Below are 18,996 nucleotides of genomic sequence, written 5' to 3' on the forward strand. Positions count from 1 at the left end.
TGGAGGAAAACTCTCCATCTGAAATAGTGATGTCAAGTGGCTTTTGGGAAGAAAACAACCAATATTGCAAGGGAGACAGCACCCTTGAGAGGGTGTCAGGTTTCTGTTACAAGAAGGTGAAAAAGAGATGCAAGTGGGCCTGGGATAGGCAGGTGAGGGCCTGGGATAGTGGGCAGAGGTGATAATAGGTGAGGAGGTCCTTAGATGCCAGGCTGGGAGTGGAACAAGCATGCTGCAAGAGTTTGAGCTTGTGATGGAGAAGCTGAGATGGGTTCAGAAATCAGTAGAGCCAGACAGGAACCTGAATGTGGAATGAGAAGTAGCCTGTGCCTAAGCCTGGTTAGAACTTACAGGAATGGTAAGCTTAGGGTTGCCCGTGTTGGCTGGCTGTGAGTACAGAAAGGCCAACATTGCATTCCATCTTTTGAGTCCCACTGTAGAGAGCATGTGGATGGCTCTGACTGGTTTGCTGAGATAGTGGAGTAATGACATGGTTTGTCAGTTAGGTTTGTATCTCTCTCTCTTCCAAGGATGTGGTGTGATTTGCACATTTTCACTTTTGTCTCTTGATGACCAGGCATTGATGTAGATGAAACCATCAATCTTCCCTTTGTTGATGCATATTAGTTATCATGCTTGAGAAATCTTTCCCTATCCAAAAATTATAAAGAATGTTTGCAATTTGTGTTAATTTGGGGGTTTTGGTTTGCCTTTTAAGTAGAAGTCTTTTAATATAGTATCCTATTTTATGTATAGCATGAGTTACCTTTTTATTTTTGCATGAATATATAATTCACCTCATTATTATATATTTAATGGTATAGTTTATCCTTATTCCTAATATCACCTATACCATATGATCAAATTACTTAATGTATTCATTCAACAAACATTTATTGAACACCTATTCTGCACCAGGCATTTCTAATTTAAGAAGGAACATGACAGCTAATAATCCTTGTGGAGTTTGCCCTTTAGTTCAAATAGAAAGGTAATTATGACTTTCTGGAGTATATTAAAAGAGACAAATGCTGTGTAAAAAGAAAGAAAAATATTGAAGAACTGGAGAGATGACTCAGAGGTTAAGTGTCCATATTGCTGTCACAGAGGACCTGAGTCCAGTTTCCAGCATCAAGGTTGGGTGGTGACTCACAACTGTCTGTAACCTCAGCTCCAGGGAGTCCAGTGCCTCTACCTTTCACAGATCCCTTCCTGTATACACACATACCCATGTGCACGCGTGCGCGCGCATACACACACACACACACACACACACACACACACACATACACACGCACACACACACACATATATATAATTATATATATAATTAAGCATAACAAAAGTTGAGTAGGCTTGTGGTCCCATGTAAGGAAACAGGTTTTGTTTTGTTTTGTTTTGTTTTGTTTTGGTGTTTTCGAGACAGGGTTTCTCTGTGTAGCCCTGGCTGTCCTGGAACTCACTCTGTAGACCAGGCTGGCCTCGAACCCAGAAATCCGCCTGTCTCTGCCTCCCAAGTGCTAGGATCAAAGGCGTGCGCCACCACTGCCCGGCTAGGAAGCAGTTTTGTTAAGGGAATAGTTAGATGGCTCTTTATAGGAAAGGAGAGTTACTGAGACACTTCAAAGACGTTAAGGCTCTTAGTCAGACAGCTATGCAGAATAGTCTGGGTGAGGCACTACTGAAGCACATAGTCCCTGAGGTAGGGCATGCCTGCAGTGCCCCAGGAGACCAAGTGTGGGCGGTGCAGAGTCTCTGATGAAAGTCAGGGCCATCAGTCACATGGAGAACATGTGCCCAGCATGTGTGAGGCCCACTCCACAGGCTCTTCATGACAATAAGCCAGCATGTTTTATTGTCTTCACCTTCTCCAACCCCACCCAGTTCTAGACAGTAGTGTCATTTCTCTTAACTTGATGCAGGTGTGCATAGTCGCATTGGCTAGCTGGTGGCCTTTGACACCCAGTGATGGTAGATTAGCACAGAATGTGCTGTTTTCCACCCTGTCATCTGTCTCCCAGCTTGTGCTTGTGTGGTTCACAGTTAATGTTGTTTGCGTTCTGCACTGCCGTCCTCAAGCCCAAGCTGTTCTGACTGGCAGGGTTATATGAGTGCTCAACAACCCTATCAGTCCTCGATTGACTGTCTCAAGTTTATCTTCTAGTGGTTTCCTCTAAGCCAGTGCTTTCTCAACCTTCCTAATGCTGTGATCCTTTAATACAACTCCTCATGCTGTGGTGACCTCAGATCATAATATTATCTCACTGCTACTTTGTAACTGTAACTTTGCTACCATTATGAATTGTAGTGTAAACACCTGTATTTTCCTGTGGTCTTATGCCACGCCTGCGAATGGGTTACTTGACCTCCAAAGGGGTCTTGACCCACAAGTTGAGAACCACTGCTCTGGTGGGTCACAGCAACCATTTTCTTTAGATCTTCAGTTTTCTAAAATCATTCCTCCTTAGACTGATGCCAGAAGAGACAATGGTACTTTGCTGCTCCTGTCTTGTGAATCTTGTAGGATTTTACCCATTGTCTTCCATGAAACAGATGAGCAGAGGTGCATAGAGCCAACCTTCCCTGACAAGTGGCTGGATGCTTTTCAACTAGTCATAGAAAAAACACTTTATTTTTTATTGTAATAAATTCACTAAAGTATGTCTTAGGAAATATTTTTGTCCTCGTTTTCCTTGAAATACAGAGATCGTGTTTTCAGGGAAAATGCAATAGTTATTTGGAGTGACCAGTTTTTATATTTAAAGAAAAAAGGGGCTAGGAGCCTTTTTAGATGCCTGGTTCTTCTCATTGTTTAGGGCTTCAGTTATGAGAAGGTGGAATACCTTGGCCAATCTTTGTCTCTCTTCCTGTCATTCATTCCCCTTGTTCCTGTCATTTCTGACCCATTTGTAATCTTGTTACCCTTTTCTTCCACTGTATTGAAAATTTTGTGTGTGTGTGTGTGTGTGTGTGTATACACGTGAATGTGTGTCTGTAGCCTTGGTTATCCTGGAACTCATTCTGTTGGCCAGGCTGGCCTAGACTTCATAGCAATCTGCCTTCCTCTGCCTTTCAAGTGGTGGGATTAAAGGTGTGTGCCACACCACCAGTCCCTCCTTCACTTTTAATATCTAAGCTTTTATTAACGCTTGTTTTCAGAATCCTGACAGCTCCGAGTCTGCATTTCATTGCACCACCATCTTTTCCTCTATCATAAAGCTCAGATTTCTACTTTCTTGGTCATCTTTCATAGATGTGCTTGCTTTGCTGTGTATTTTAAATTCTTGGCAAGGAGCCCAGTTTAGCCCTGCATGGTAGTTTTCAGCAGAGGATGAGCTTTGCTGCACTTCTCAGCTTTTTTTCTTTTTCTTTTTTAGTATCTTCATCTTGATGCTGTGCCAGGTCCTGTTTTAATGCTCATATTGGACAATTGGCTTCTCCAAGACCCTTATTTTAAGTAGCTTTACTGGATCTTGTTGCAGAAGGAACATCCCTCTAGGCTTCAAGATCCAAATCTTCCTCCCTCTCTGCTCTTAGAGTAATGATTGAAAACAATACTGATTTATATGTTTATCTAGGGGACCTCCCTCTTGCTTCCCTGACTCCTAACTAGATCTGAAAAACCTCTCTGTGGGACCATGCTTGCAAAAAAGACAGAAAATTTGTTCTTCACCTCTTTCTCACCAGAAATGTTTTTTTTTTTTTTTTTTAGACTCTGCCCATGATCTGTTTTCTTCATCTTTTTTTTCCTGCCTCTCTTGTGAGGCATAAGGCATGCCTTACATTCACTGTTTCTGCTTAAAGTTCCTCTTAGCAATAAGTGAAGTTTATAACTCATCTTTGTTTTTCTTTAACTTACTGTAATTGCATGAGTCCCAGGATAAAAGAAATAAAAGAGAAAATGTTTACACTAGAAATCATACTCACTTGATATTTAGTACCTGTTATTAATAGCACAAGGGCATCTTTTCACTACCTCTGTATTTCTAATGTCAAGATGCATTGTATATGGTCATGCATATATTACTGTATATGTAGAAAGAACATACAGCAAAATATCTCAAAGGAAAGACACGTGTGGAAACTCTTCCCTAACTCAGGCAATGTGAGTGGTGTGTGTGTGTGTGTGTGTGTGTGTGTGTGTGTGTGTGTGTGCTTGTGCATTTATGTGGTCACATTACAAATGTATGCAATGATTGTATAAAATTCAAATCATACAAACATATGCATGCGCTTAACGTAGATTGTGGCTGGGCAAAGAAGAGCGTCTTTGGCTGCCCTGGAGGCCACTGATGAAGATTGATGCAGTGTTTGTTGAGATGAGGTAGACAAGGCCTAGGTGAGGTTTCCCCTCAGCAGAGTGAGCAGGAGTTTAATCTCCATGCGAATACATGGGCTTTAGTTTTTGCCACAAGACACCATTTACAAATTAAAAAGAAAATGTTTGTTTTCTAAGAAACAAAATTATTTTTCTTTACAGAAAAAATACACTTAACATGTGAATAGTAATAATGTATTTTGTCAAGAATATAACATGCTTTTCCAGGTACATCTCCATTTCTTTTTTTACTTTTTAACATACCTGACTGCTGAATGGACCACAGTGGAAAGCACAAAACCAGTAGGGTTTAAACCTACTGTTTACTATGGTGTCTTCCATTTAAATTTTGTGGCTGTGCTTTGTGTGGGTAAAGATATTTTGCATATCTTTTCTTATCAGATTTTTGAAAAATTTTCTAACTCATAATTAAGGTATTTAATATCTCTGCAAATTGTGTGAAATTTGAAAATATTTATTTTACAGTGATTAAGAAGAAAAATTCTTTTGCCAGTATAAATGTTTCATTGCAGACAGTTCTAAAAATCAGCTTTATCAGGCAGCTGGCTCTTTCTGAAGAATACTGGCTTGCATCATTAGACACAGAATTCTCAAATTTTCTATTGGAATACTCAGGATGTGTACATTGCAAATGGTAATAGTGTCTTTACATATACAAGTCCCATGTTTTACTCTAATTATTCAGTAAGAAGTAACTGCTTCAAGACACAGCGGACTTGCGTTTGCTTAGGAAAATGTTTCCCACAGACTCATCATTAAAGGCGCCATGAGAAAAGAATATATTTAAAATACACTCTAAACTCGTACCCATTTGTATCCTCTGTTCACATTTAGCTCAGGCACTTCTCTGGCCTCTGGTGTAAGGTGTGACCATGCATTAGCCAAGCTGTCTCAGGCACTCAGGCATTTTATCAGTTCTACAAGACAGATGCTAAATACACAGTCTAAATTGAGTCTCTGATGACTGTATGGAGACAAGTTGATAGCAAGAACCACATTTGGGGCCTTAAATATGTGGCCTTTTCTATATTTAATGACAGTAAGGGGGCAGCTTTTTTGTAAAGTTTGTGAGCCTTGAACTGCCAAGAGGTTTTTTTTTCTCATCATTTGATCACAGCATCTCATTCTGTTAGGAATGGCTGGCAATCTTTGCTTTTGCTCCCTCAATGGAGAATTTAAAGAAGCACCAAGAAATGCTATAACTGAGATAGATGCCTGGTCTAATCATTGATTACTGGACAATTTTAGGTAGTAAAGAGACAACATGAGAAACAAAACCTCAGCTCCAAGTATCTTAGTTTATTGACAAAGTTTAAATGCTGGGACTGTAACTGACTCCCAACCTTTGCATCTGTTACGTCACGTGGAAGGAAGCTATTGCAGAAGCATTTGTAAATCACGCAGACCCAATGAAGTCAGCATCAGGTAAGATAATAGTTCTTATCTGACCCAGCTAAAAAAATTAGCCTTGAAACATCAGCTAGAATGTATTTGCAGGGCCCTTTGGATCTCAGTTTATCAGAGGTAAACCAGAAGACAGCATGCACGCCTGCTTAGACATCATCGCCTTCAGAGAGCACGTGACTTCTAGCCAGTGAGGAAGAAGTTTCAGCTCACACTCTGTCAGACTGGGAACGTTATATGTTCCTCAACTTACCCATCAGAAAAACTGCATTATAAAATATTTGTTTTACCACAAACAGTGCCAACTTAAGTGTTTTTCATTGCATAAACACACGATTGGCCCTGGCTTTTATTCATACCTGCCATATCGAAAGGCCTATGTAAGCACTTTTAGCAAAATGAAATTATATCATTAAATATCACATAAGCCTAAGATTTTTTTTTTAGTAAAACTTTTCCATTTCTACAAATGAATTTCCAAGGCAGAAATGTGTATTTTGTAATGGATATTTCACACAGAGAGAAAATACATTGATTTCTCAGTATCAAAATCTTGGTTATAAAGTCATGTGAACAAAAAAATAATTACTTAAATATAATAAATATATTGAAGTTTCAGATGAATCACTTATGAGCTAATCATTACTAGCTATAAAGTACATGAATAGACTGATCTAGGGTACAATTTCTTAGATAATATTTTCTAATTGATGTTATATAAAATTCAGACTCACACTCAAATTTTAGTAAAGATAAAAAAATGTTTCTTGTTGAAAGGACTCTTGATACAAGTGGTTGCGTCCTTAGTATGTGGAGTCTGACCTGCCGTTACTTTGTTACTTGCCTCATTTTTATTTCTGTTACATGTTCTGAATATATCCTATTTATTATCGAAAATTGTATCTATGTTGGGAATAGTATGTTTGGCTCATCTTTTTGTCTCCAATAATACGAAGCCTTATGACTTATAAGTCTATGTAAAAATCTACTTTAGGAATAATCCCTCTCTCTCTCTGTCTTTGTCTCTCTGTCTCTGTGTGTGTGTGAGAGAGTGCGCGCACACATGCGCACACACACATGCAAGCATGTATGTGTGTGCATGAGTATATATGCATGTGTCTGCATGTGTGTGTGTTCTCTGTCTTTCTACTGTATCTATTGAGACAAGCTTTCTTATTGAAGTAGCCCGAGTGGTCTGACCTGATTATCCATGTCTCCGTTCTCACTGTGGATATGGATGAGGATCTGAACTCAGATCCTCAAGCTTGTGTGTGCAGGGACTTTACCAACTGAGTCATCTTCCTGTTACCTATATTTCTAAGATTGTTTACATTTGTGTCATTTAGAGCCTGTGAGTAAATTCAGATTTGAGTCATGGATTTTTTGAGATAAAACCTTGCTATGTAACCCAGGCTGATTTCAGTTTGTGGGAGTGCTACTCATGGTTTAGCCTCCTGAGTGTGGAGACTTTGTGAATTTGTAAACACTGAAAAATCAATGCTGCACAAGTGCTTTGGCCATTGTAGGTAAATTTATTAGTTACATACGCACCTTCTATTCTGAAGTGCACCTAGCTTCTAAGTGGATCCGGTCATTTATTAATTCCAGTGTTAGTCACTGATTTTACTCCTCCTCCTGGCCAATTTCTAATTACTTCTCTACTTCAACATTCACACATGGATAAGATAAGTCATATTTTGATCTGCCAAAGAGTGGGTTGATGCCTATAAAATACATCTGGTTTCGTCTCGCATACCCTTTCATTCCTGGGTGGGCTACAGTCTGGTTACCACTCTGTGACAGCACCACTGTCTCTCCACTCATGCATCTGGCTTTCCTGTCTTTTCCTTTGGCAAATAGCTAAGAGAAACAGTTTGAAACACGGAATTTGTTTCAGCTGGCTGTGTCAGAAGTCTCCATGGCTCTGGGGCAGAGCTAAGGCTGACACACGAGGGTATCGCGCAGTGTGAGAGCCGCTCACCTCACAGTAGGGCAGCAAGCAGATGACTAGAGATGGGCCAGGGCTACCATGTGCCTTCCAAGGCACACCCCAGTGGTCCACTCCCTCTACTTTGGGATTAATGTCCCCACCTTCACCACCTCCGAGCAATCTTGTCATATTATAATTTAGCTTCAGATAATAAACCATTGATTAGGTCAGTCCTCATGATCTGATCACTTCTAGAAGCACCAGAAGATTTCCTTCACCAGTCTTATCAATAGCTCTCAGTCTAGTCAAGATGACCATCTATAGTAACCATGACAGATGGATGCATCAGTCCTCCTTAAGCTCCTTCTCTGCATCCTTGAACCCTAAGCAAAAGCTTATTCCCTGATTCTTACAATGTTATTCCTTCCCATTTCTCTTGCTACCATATGAGGATTATCCTATTCTCCTATAAAAAAAAAAAACACCTTACTATCCAGAATCCAGGAACCTTCTGAGATTCTTGCCTTTTCCTCTGTATAGGCTCTCCTTTCCTGTAACGGAAAGGTTGATTTCCAGAGGTTGAACCCATTGTCTTGTCACAGGCATAATAGGCAGCTCTAGCTGTTTATCTCATAACCTCTGGATGAAGAAGTATCTATCTGATCTTGCTTTAGATCTTTACTAGAAAAGGTAGAGTTTGTAGTTTTTAACATAGTAGCGATTACTTGTTTATTCAGGAGAGAGGGAAGAGGAGAGAACAGGGTGGAGTACAGAGAGAATTAACTGCAGGCAGATGGAACCATGAGTTCCTGGAAACAAAAAACAAGGCATACTATGCTGGCTCTACCTGACGGTGACTTGTGTGGTAGCGGTTGACAGTGCTGACAGCAGAGATCACAATCCGCTCCCAAGAGTCTGTGCAACAAGTCAATAAGAAATCATTTATGGACCATAAGCAGATGAGAGATCTGATTTAATTAGTCTATTTGAATAATCATTGTGTAGCACACAAAGGAATGACCTAGATAGGCAAAGCTGGAGGCAGCGAGATCAAATAAACTCTCAAACTGTAAACCCTCAAAACCTTTAGATGCTGAATAAATGAATGAGAGGCAAAGATGGTGAGAAAACATGTTTAATCAGTACTCCAGTGTTTGATATCATTCAAAATGAAGATCTTGTGCAATTGGTAACAGTGCTGAAAAGAATGAAGTACACATGTGCAGATGCGTGTATTCGAACTTACACCAACATGAGAACCTGCACCTCCTCATTTGTGAGTTGAGTGGCACAGTCTCCTGCTTAGTTAGTGAATAATTATATCAAGGATCATAAAGTATATATTCTATATACTCCACCATGTATTTCAAATAGAGGAACTTAGCCTAAGAGAATATTCTATACAGAATACAGAAAACATATGTCAGAAGTACTTAACAGTATAATTACAGTGGGAAAGGGGATGGGTAGTCAAAATATGATTGCCAATAGTTGGTGGAAATATGCTTATCCACGGAAACTGAAATTTTAACATCAGTAGCAAAAATATAACATAACACTAAGTAGGAAGATCACTCTCTCAAGACTGACAGTCTAGGGTAGAGCCTACAGCATGTATGTTTCTGGAAACTTTCGATGGGAAAGTCAAGTTACTAATTGATAGTAGAATTGTAAGTGATTAGCAAATTTTCCTCCAAATATTCTGTGGTCTTTTCTTATGTCTATGATTTACACAAATGGATTATTTGCAGCCTTTTAGTACTGAAGCCTAAGCCTTAGTTCTGACTCTAGTTCTCAGTCAGCCATAATCCTCAAATCCCACCTAATCCCACAAACCACACACTTGTCGGGTGATTCTTTGTATTTTTGCCTAAATCCACATCTAGCACAGTGTCTGGGGGCATGTCCTTCGACACGCAGGGCGTGCTGCATGTTTCAACTGGTCACTGGACAGTGTGGCTTGTGAGTCTAGCTTCTTTGAGTTCTTTGTATGTAGCAAAGTTTCATAAGGTTTTCTTAATGATGTGTGTCAGTAAAGCAATGCATACATGTTGTTATGTCATGTCATGTTGTGTTATAATGCCACCCTCACTGAAGCCTTCTCTCATACCATGTCTCAGGCTACATATCTTGTTTGTTTGTTTTGTTTTGTTTTGTTGAGACAGGGTTTCTCCGTGTAGCCCTGGCTGTCCGGGCACTCACTCTGTAGACCAGGCTGGCCTCGAACTCAGAAATCCGCCTGCCTCTGCCTCCCAAGTGCTGGAATTAGAGGCATGTGCCACCACCACCCCAGGCTACACTTCTTGACTCTACCTTCTCCTGACTACAGGGCATCTTACCAGTTCTTGAAAACAATATGGTGTATAGATACTAATGTCTTGTTTTTATATTTCTGTTTTTAGGTCTTAACACAATAACTTTCCTAAAATAGCTGGTTTCCCTGCCACTGACTGTTGCCTTTAATGTCTGACTTTTAAGGAATCTATAGAGTATCTACCTCTATATTCTATAAACACACACACACACACACACACACACACACACACACACACACCACCTTATTCTGTAAGAACTATTTCATTGGTGTCCCCTCACCATTGCCTCGTCTACCAGAACTCACTTTGGGCCATGTTGAAAGCTACTTGCTTTCTCCACGTTCTCCCATGATTCAGTTTGCTTATCATCTTAATTCTGTTGGCATTTTCTTCATTTGTTCATCTAGTGACCTTAGACATTGCAGAACTTTTGGTGAGCAAAATCAATTACAATGAGCAAACTGGCCAGACACTGAATCACTGCAGTTCTGAATCAGAACACAGGATGCTGGCTGCACATGCTGCAGATCAGGCTCACAGTCCAGCAGGAACTGGGAGGCACTGCCAAGATGTCTCCTTGCTGGACAACAGCTGTGCTGTAATGTATCACAAACTCCCGGTTGCAGCTTGTGCAACTGGGAATTACAGTCTCCGCCATCTCCTGATCCCAGTGCCTTAGTGAGTTAGCTAAATGGGCTAATTTGAATTACCCACTGTCAACTTTCCATTTGGAATAAAAGGTCCTTTCTTTTTATAGCTCTGGTTTATGTCTAAGGATAAAAATAATGAAAAGGAAAATTCTTAAGTTTTATGATGGAGAGTTTGAGAGAGCCTTAAATTCCTTCCTACTTATTATTATTACTTTTGTGGCCCTGTGACAGACACAGTGATCTAAGTCCTAAATCCATTATGGAACATTCAATAAATGCAGGCATATAAAGTACTCTGTCATCTGAAGTCATTTCAAACTGCATTCAATATCTTGCTTCCCAAGTGCATTAGCTTTTATTAAAAGCATTCTGCTGTGACATCCACTCTTCCTAATTGGTTTACGGATTGTCCCCACCATTCAGGCAATCTTAATTGCATTTTCCCACAAAGCTAGTTTGATTTATGGTTCCTTGTTTGCCTTATATTATTTATAATAAATCAGAGTATAAATCTTAAGACATAAAATAAAATTTACAGTAGTTCCTCTTCCACAAATATAAACTTACCTAAAAATCCTTAGCAGTATTTTGATGTGTTTTGAAAGTTGCTTAGTCGAGCATTTACTTTCTGTGTGGTCTCTGATCATGATACCTATATTCTCTTTCTGGAGTTAGTCTATATTTCACCCAGCATGCATAGGCTTAGAGAGTTATTTGGGATGTAATGCATGTAAGTTTTAAAAGATGCTACATTCCCATGTAAAGCACATACTCATACAGATAATCTGTTTGAAACAAAGAAAATATTATCTAAGAACATAGTGAGAGGATCTAACTACGACACTAGCAGATCTAACTACTGATGCCCCCTTTGTTTTTGCACACTGCAATGTTGAGATAACAGGAGCTAACTTGAAATAGATTTATAGCTGAAATAGAAAGATAAAAATGTTTTTAAAAAACTAAAATGAACAGCAGTAAAATAAAGATAGAGACAATCAAGGGAAACCAATCTCCTCTTGCTCAGTGATTGCATAGTAACGTGGGTTACTTTATAAAATCCTCCGCAGCGTAGGCTTGCCATGGACCTTCAGGCTGGAGCCATCCTGTAGGGAGTACATGGAAATTTGTTGGAAGAAAGAACTGTACATTGTCTATATCAATTTATAAAAAGCCTTCTAGGCTTCCTTAGAGAGAAATGTGCTCATTCCTTCAAATACTTGAGCAGTTAGTGTTTGACTTCAGAATCAAAATTATCACAGAGACAAAAAGGAGACAAGTTTTAAAAGAAATATAAGGCAGAGAGGGAAGGGTGACTGCAAACAAATTTTAGGCCAAATAAATGAAGATGGGCTCGCCGCAGAAACAGACAAACTTTGAAAAACCATAGCAAATATCTACCTACTGGTTATAGGTGAGGTTTGAAAAGGAGGTACTGTGCACTTAGTTCCACTGAGTCAGTGAAGATCCCAAACCTATATCAGCAGACACTGAGGCGAGCTGAGATTTACTTGGATCCCACTTCTTAGGAATAAGAGACTTGCCCTCTTTTCTACCAGAGGACCATATTAGGACAGCCAGTAGAGAGGAAGAAATTGCACTTGTGTCCAGTGGGAGTGAGGCCAGCTCACCATGATTATAGTACTAGGAATGGGGCACTACTTTTACTCCCAAGTCAGGGAGCTCACAGGGCTCCATGGGTGCTGGAACCCACTCCCTTTCTCAGTATGAATAATAAATCCTTTGCTCTGAACCAAGTAGAAATGGATACTTCTAGTCCCAGTTTGTTAATATTGAACTCTATCCCACATCCCTGCAAGAGATATGTGAATAGAATGTTTAAAATGTGCCCTTTGCAGGTTGGGGTTAGAACTCAGCAGTAGAGTGCTTGTCTAGCTGTAATGTGACTTTTCTTAGAGACATGTATGCAGACAAATGCCACTGCACACAGAGCACTGACAACTGTACAAACAAGCAGCTCTACCTATGTCTGGCTTAGTGAATCAATGAGTTCATTGGAGTTACATATAGGAACATGGGGGACTCAAAGACAAGTCTACCCACACATGGATGACAACTCACAAAAGCTGCCTTCCCTGGCAACTGTTTACAGCTTGTATAAATATAACCTTGGGGAGAGACTCCTCAGTTCTATAACATTTTTGAGTTCTTATAAATATCTTATGGGTTTCTTGAGCCCGTCTCCTCTCCATGATGAAAGCAGCCACACTAGCATCCAAGGGATGGGGCAAGGGTGTTAAACAAGGGAATGAAGTATATAAAGGGGAAAGAAAGGAAACCTAACATTTCATAATACAAAATTGCTAGAAGTTCATATCACACCCAAACTCAGCAACACCTCAAGGAGAATGAAAAATCCAATCAATAAATATCAGCATTAGAAAAGCAGCAAAATTAGATGTGCATTAAGAAAGAAATTTAAATGACTCATCCATTGCTAAAGATGCTTCTGGGGTGGTGGCAGGGTGAGAACAGAAGAAAAATAAAAAGTCTCATCAAGTAAGGAAGAATCAAGTGGAAGTTTTAGAATGAAAAGAAATAGTAAGTTTTTGTAAGTCATAGTAAGATTGTTTTGGTTCAGTTTTGGGCAGAAAGGGCAGAAGGGAAAATCTACAGATATGGAGATTGAGCAGCAGAAATCATCCAACCTAAGCAACCGACAGAGAACACTTGAAAGATAACAAGAATGTAGACTCTGACATCTACAAGATCTAAAAGGAGAAAGAAAAGAAGTCAGATCTGAAAGGCATCCAAACCTTCCAACTTTAGCAAAAGAGCAATAATCTTTGGATTGACTGAATTGGAAACTTTTTTAACAGAAAATGCATACCAAGGTATATAGTAAAGTTCTGAACACTAAGACAAAGAAAGAACAGAGGGTGACTTAGAGAATATCCAAGCATTCTGAAGGATGAGTTCTCTCCAGCAGCCATGGAGGCAACGTGGAAGCACCGCTGTGTCTTTTGAGGTCTGAAAGAGCTGTGAGCTGCAAATGCTGTGACCAGCTGAAATATTGTTTCTGAATGAAGAAACTAGGTCACTCTCAGATGACTGGAAAGTACAAGAATGTGTTTTCAGCATTTCTTCCCTGAGAGAACGTCCAGGAGAGCTCTCACATCAGAAAGGAAGCATTAAAGAAAGAATTTAGGGACATCTTGAAGCAAGGGTGGGGGGCTGATGAGAACAGAGTTAGTGCAAACTAAGTCCCAAACACTGAGGTTTGGAGAAAGCGAGGTTGTCTAGAGGAGTAAGCCATACGTGAGAGCCTGGGTGCAGGCTTTTCTTTAAAGATTTGAGAATTATGTTTGGCAATTGAAGAAGGAGTTGTAAAAGTCTCTGATGTGGCTCTTAGTCATGTAGAGAAAAATTCTAGGTGATTATAATATGAATACTTAATAATGAAACATGTAGAGATATAAGATTTCTACATTTTATAAAGAACAGTTAACAATGCTAAGAATTGAAATGTTATTCACATATAATATAATCCTCAAATTAATCACTACAAAAAGCTTTATAGTGATACATACTCAAAAACTGATACATCAAATTGTAACTCTAAATATATCTAAGCAACTCACAAGAAGAGAGGTATACCTCTCTTCTATGTGCTAATATATATCTTAATTTTTCCAGAAGTCCCATCTTTCTCCTAACTCCAGCAGTGAAAATTCTATGTTAAAATATCTTTAGTATACCAATTTTCTTATAAAAAAAAACAAAACAAAAATGGTATGGTTATAATAATTTTAAGTAAGATAAATTTCAAAGAAAAAATTTCGAGAGACAAGTAGGACATATTGAAACATAAGTCTGTCTAGAAACAATACGTAGTAAAAATGGTCATTCTACCAAGAAGTCATAAAAGTTCAAAATGTGTATGTACATATTGGAATAGAGTGTGGACAAATATGTGAAATATGTATTTATAGATATGTGGAATATTAGGCAAATCCACAATTTTAGTTGGTGGTACTCCTTTCTCAACAACTTAAAAATAATGGTTAGAAAATCACAAGAGTACAGAGACTTTCAACAACTTTATCAGGAAATAGGATCAAGATGGTTAGATGAAGACCTACACATACATGGGACCAGGCAATCTCAGTAGAGGAATTGCCCCTATCAGCTTACCAGTATGCAAAATTATAGGGACTTTTCTTGGTAACTGTTGATGTGGGAAGGTTCAGCCCACTGTAAGCAGTGACGCCCCTGGGCAATTAGTCCTGGGTTTTGTCAAAATGCAGATTGAGCATGACATGGAAATAGACACAGTAGGCAGTGGTCCATAGGCCTTCTACTTCAGTTCCTGCCTCAAGGTTCCTGCCTTGATTTCCTGTCCTGACTTGCTTTGGTGATGTATTAGACCTGTAGGCTGAAGTGAACCCTTTTGTGCCCAACTTGACTTTGGACATAGTGCTTATCACAGCAATAGAAGTCTAACTACAACAGGGTCTAATCAAAATATCCAGAGCACATTAAACAGTAACTGCAGAACACATATGTATTATGAATGACTATCGAATATTTATCAAATTAATCCATGTTCTGGGTCATGAAGCAAACCTCAGCAAACTTTTAAAAAACTGAAATCATGCAAATATACCTAGGTAATACACAGAAATCCAGGAAATTTTTGAAAATCATTTGACTACTTGAAAACAACATGCTACCTAACAAACTTGGAGGCCATCACTAAGGGTGTTGACAGAGAAAGTTACATGCATTTATTGAAAAAGAGGGAAAATCTCCAATCAATCATTTAAACTTCCATTTAAAAAATAGAAAGACAGTTGCAAACCAAATTAATAAAAAACAAACAAAAAAACCCTACAAACTCTAGAGTCAACATTGAGGCAAAGAATGAGTCTCCATAGAGACACAGCAAACATGTACCAAGACTGATAGAGAGACATCAATCACCAAGTCTCAGAGATGAATAATGGATGCCATCACATATCCTGAAGACATGAGAAACATGCTGCCCAACATCTTGATAGTCTAGATGAAAAGGGAAAATTCCTCAGAAATATGAGCCACTGTACAATAGGATTCAACATGATTCAAATACTTAAGGAAATTGAATTTGTATTTCTCAAATCTCAAATATTCATTATCAAAGATAACAAAAGAAAAATCACAGAAGCATATTCATCAATGTAAAAATAATTTTAAAAAACCTTGGGAGAAAGAAAGGAGGGTGAAAATACAGGATAACTCTTGTTACTTGAACACTTACAAAAAAAAGTATGGTTTCAATCATACTGTTCCCTAAGAAGATATATATTAACCCAGACATACTTAATGGTATGTTAATGTTTAACATACTGTGGTATACCTATGTCATAGAATCCATGGCATGTAATCCTCTCCAGGATTACAAAGTATTGAACTGTTTTGAAAAACATGATGTATGTGAATCTCAGAAACTGTATGGATGGGGAGTCAATCCCAATGGTTCTGTACTGTTTGATTCTTAGAATAAACGGATTCTAGAAGGAGGAAGAGACAACTGCTATCAAAAGAGAATCCGGACTGGGACTGGTGCAGTAGGGTGTAGCCACCTAAGGGAAATGGGGATCCTGCAATCGTTTGTATCAGTGTCAGCAGTTTAATTGTGACCCAGTCTCATGGCTTCGCAACATATCATTACAGGAAAACTGGATAAAGAATACATAGGGTTCCTGTAATATTTGCTCCAAGTGCATAGGGATCAACAGTTATCTCAAGTAAAAGCCAAATAAGAGAAATAAAATAAACAGGACTTATGCTGCCCAGTCATTTAAAGACTCTAAAATGACAATACACACATCCTCACACTCTAACAATTCAAGTGGGCCACAGAACTATCATTTTCACTAACTACATGTGCTTTCGTGACACCCTTACTCTAGCCAAGTTTTCTCTTCATAGATTGTATTTTATCAGTGTTTCTGATGAAGTTAAAAATGGTGCTAGGTACATGATAATTTTTTAAAAAGTAATTTCTCAACTAAAAGAAAAAAGTTAGACCTCAATCAGTTCTCAAAATGTAGTACTCGATGAGGTAGGAAAGTTCAGCATCTCAGCTCGGGGATCTCAGCTGCGCAGTCTCAATGGTAACCCTGGGACAGAAAGCAGTCTCATCTGTGTCCAGCTCATGGCTCAGATACTGTGCAGACGGAGCTGCCAGATGTGCATGGCTGTTTTTCAATTGAGTGACTTTTACATCTTAGGGGAGAAATGCTCATTCTCTCAGAGGTTTCCCATCAGTTAGTTACTTCCCAGGAGTCAGTGCTCCCCAAGCCTGCATCCTAAACTCCCACAGCTCTAAGTACTAACTTTTATATATAGACTAGAGACAATAGATTCATCCTATATATTATATGTACTTTATGACATTACTGCATGTTAATGTATTCATTAAAATTGAAGTTTTAACAAAAACATTGTAAATTAATATAAAAAATCAAATTAAGATAGGTTATTTGCTGATTTGTTCATATTGTTAAAAAAACATTGTGATTCTAATAAAATGGTATATGAAATGGCTGGTAGCTACCTTTTTATAATAAATAAGAAGGATGAACATGTTCTGCTTGTCTGTACTGTAACAATTCAGTAGACTGCAGTTTTATAAATGGGTTATTTAACATTCAATTTTATAACATAGTGGGTTAGTTGAGATGTAGATAATGAAGATTTAAAAGATAGCACTCAGCATGAATAATTCTAGAGAAAGCATTTCTTATCATGAAGAATACAGTTTGGGAAGAGAGAATTTCTCACATAATTTATTCTAGTATTGTTTCCTGGTGAATTGAGATTACCAAATGCATCCTATATTCATCCATAGTCACTTTTCCTCTTGATAACCTTGCTAATTTACCTCTCATTTTATATAATACCCTATTGTGTTATAGTTTTGTTGTTAGTATTTATAACATAGGCCATCATTTTATAAACACACAGATATAGATAGAAAGATAGATACCCAGAGAGAATTTAATGGAAATATTTTAAGTTGTTTCATCATTGCCCAACAACAATCAGATTTGAGTGTCAAATTTATAGTTATTAGAAATTATAACATAAAATTTATTAGCCATTTTAACACTCTGAACTCTATTGAATGTACTTTAAAATCTGGTTTCTTTTCCTCACACAAAGACATTAAAGTGGCCTATATAGTCATGCTTTCTAAAGTAACTTGAAACAAAATAGCCTCCAATATGTTTATGTTAACCTGAGATTTTTGTTGTCCATGGGTAAGCAATTTAGATTTTATTTCAAAGGTTTTATTTTATTTTATTTTATTTTAAGCCTATACTAAAAAGCTAAAGAGTATCTTTGTTTCCCTTCAAGGTGCGGGGTCCTCCAGCTGCAGGGGCATTTAAAGAAAGGCCCACCAAACCCACTGCTTTTCGAAAATTTTATGAGCGAGGAGACTTCCCAATCGCCCTTGAGCATGACTCGAAAGGAAACAAAATTGCCTGGAAGGTAAGTCCTGGGCACAGCTGTGACAGCCAGCTGCTGCTTGTGGGAGTGGCACCTCAATGCCAAACAAACTTGACTGCTAAGTAAATAAACCAGAGTAATTTCTCAGCAAACAAATGGTGGTGGGAGAGCTCTTAGGGCCCCTGTGTCAGCCGTCCACCTTGACTAACAATTAAATTATAGCCCTCAAAGAAGAAAATGACAGAGTTGCTTTGCCTTGGAGAATTGTCCGCAGCCCAATTCATCTCTATTTTTATGAGAGCCTGGCAGCCCGGCCTGTTTCCAGCAGTCCATCAAATGATGGGCCTGGCGGCTGGACGCAGGGAGCAACAGCCATTTATCTCCCCTAGATTTCACCTTCCTGCAGGACACTTCCAAATGGAAGCTTTAATTACCTAAATGGATAGGTCAGGGCTGTATGCTCCCTGGGATGCAGAGTGGAATACACAAGAAGGCGGCCCCTCTACCCCGGCATCCATCAGGACAGGTCTGTCATCCTTGCCTGTTAGAGGCTGACCTCGGCCAGCGAAGCCATTACTGGCACGGACACTCTCACGACAAAAGGTTAATTGGCTTCAAAATAAATGTATTGCCTAATGACTCCATCTTAATGTGGCCGTGCCTCTTTTCCAAGACTTGCTGACGTGACTTGTGAAAACAAGCCAGTCTCTAGCGGGAGAAGGCTTTTATTTTTAATTTGAGGAATGGATACTATCTCTAACCGCTTCTGCGATTTAATTATTTTTGTTATGAACAACTCTGCTTTTGGTGATATTTATCAGCTGAAAGGGCCTCTCCGCCCAAAGATGGCAAAGCCAGTGCAGGAGTCTGAGTATCAATGACATCAGCTTGAGGAAAACA

General features: G+C 38.9%; 1 protein-coding gene across 1 annotated transcript in view; it reads left to right on the forward strand.

Annotated features, from left to right (window-relative positions):
• Positions 1 to 18,996, forward strand: part of Pacrg (parkin coregulated) — a 447,145-nt gene that overhangs the window by 50,117 nt on the left and 378,032 nt on the right. The window contains exon 2 of the mRNA XM_031350758.1: positions 18,004 to 18,138. Within this exon, the coding sequence (XP_031206618.1) occupies positions 18,004 to 18,138 (135 nt within the window). The remainder of the gene's footprint in view (positions 1 to 18,003; positions 18,139 to 18,996) is intronic.

Source organism: Mastomys coucha, unplaced genomic scaffold (assembly GCF_008632895.1).
Source record: "Mastomys coucha isolate ucsf_1 unplaced genomic scaffold, UCSF_Mcou_1 pScaffold5, whole genome shotgun sequence".
Taxonomy (NCBI): domain Eukaryota; kingdom Metazoa; phylum Chordata; class Mammalia; order Rodentia; family Muridae; genus Mastomys; species Mastomys coucha.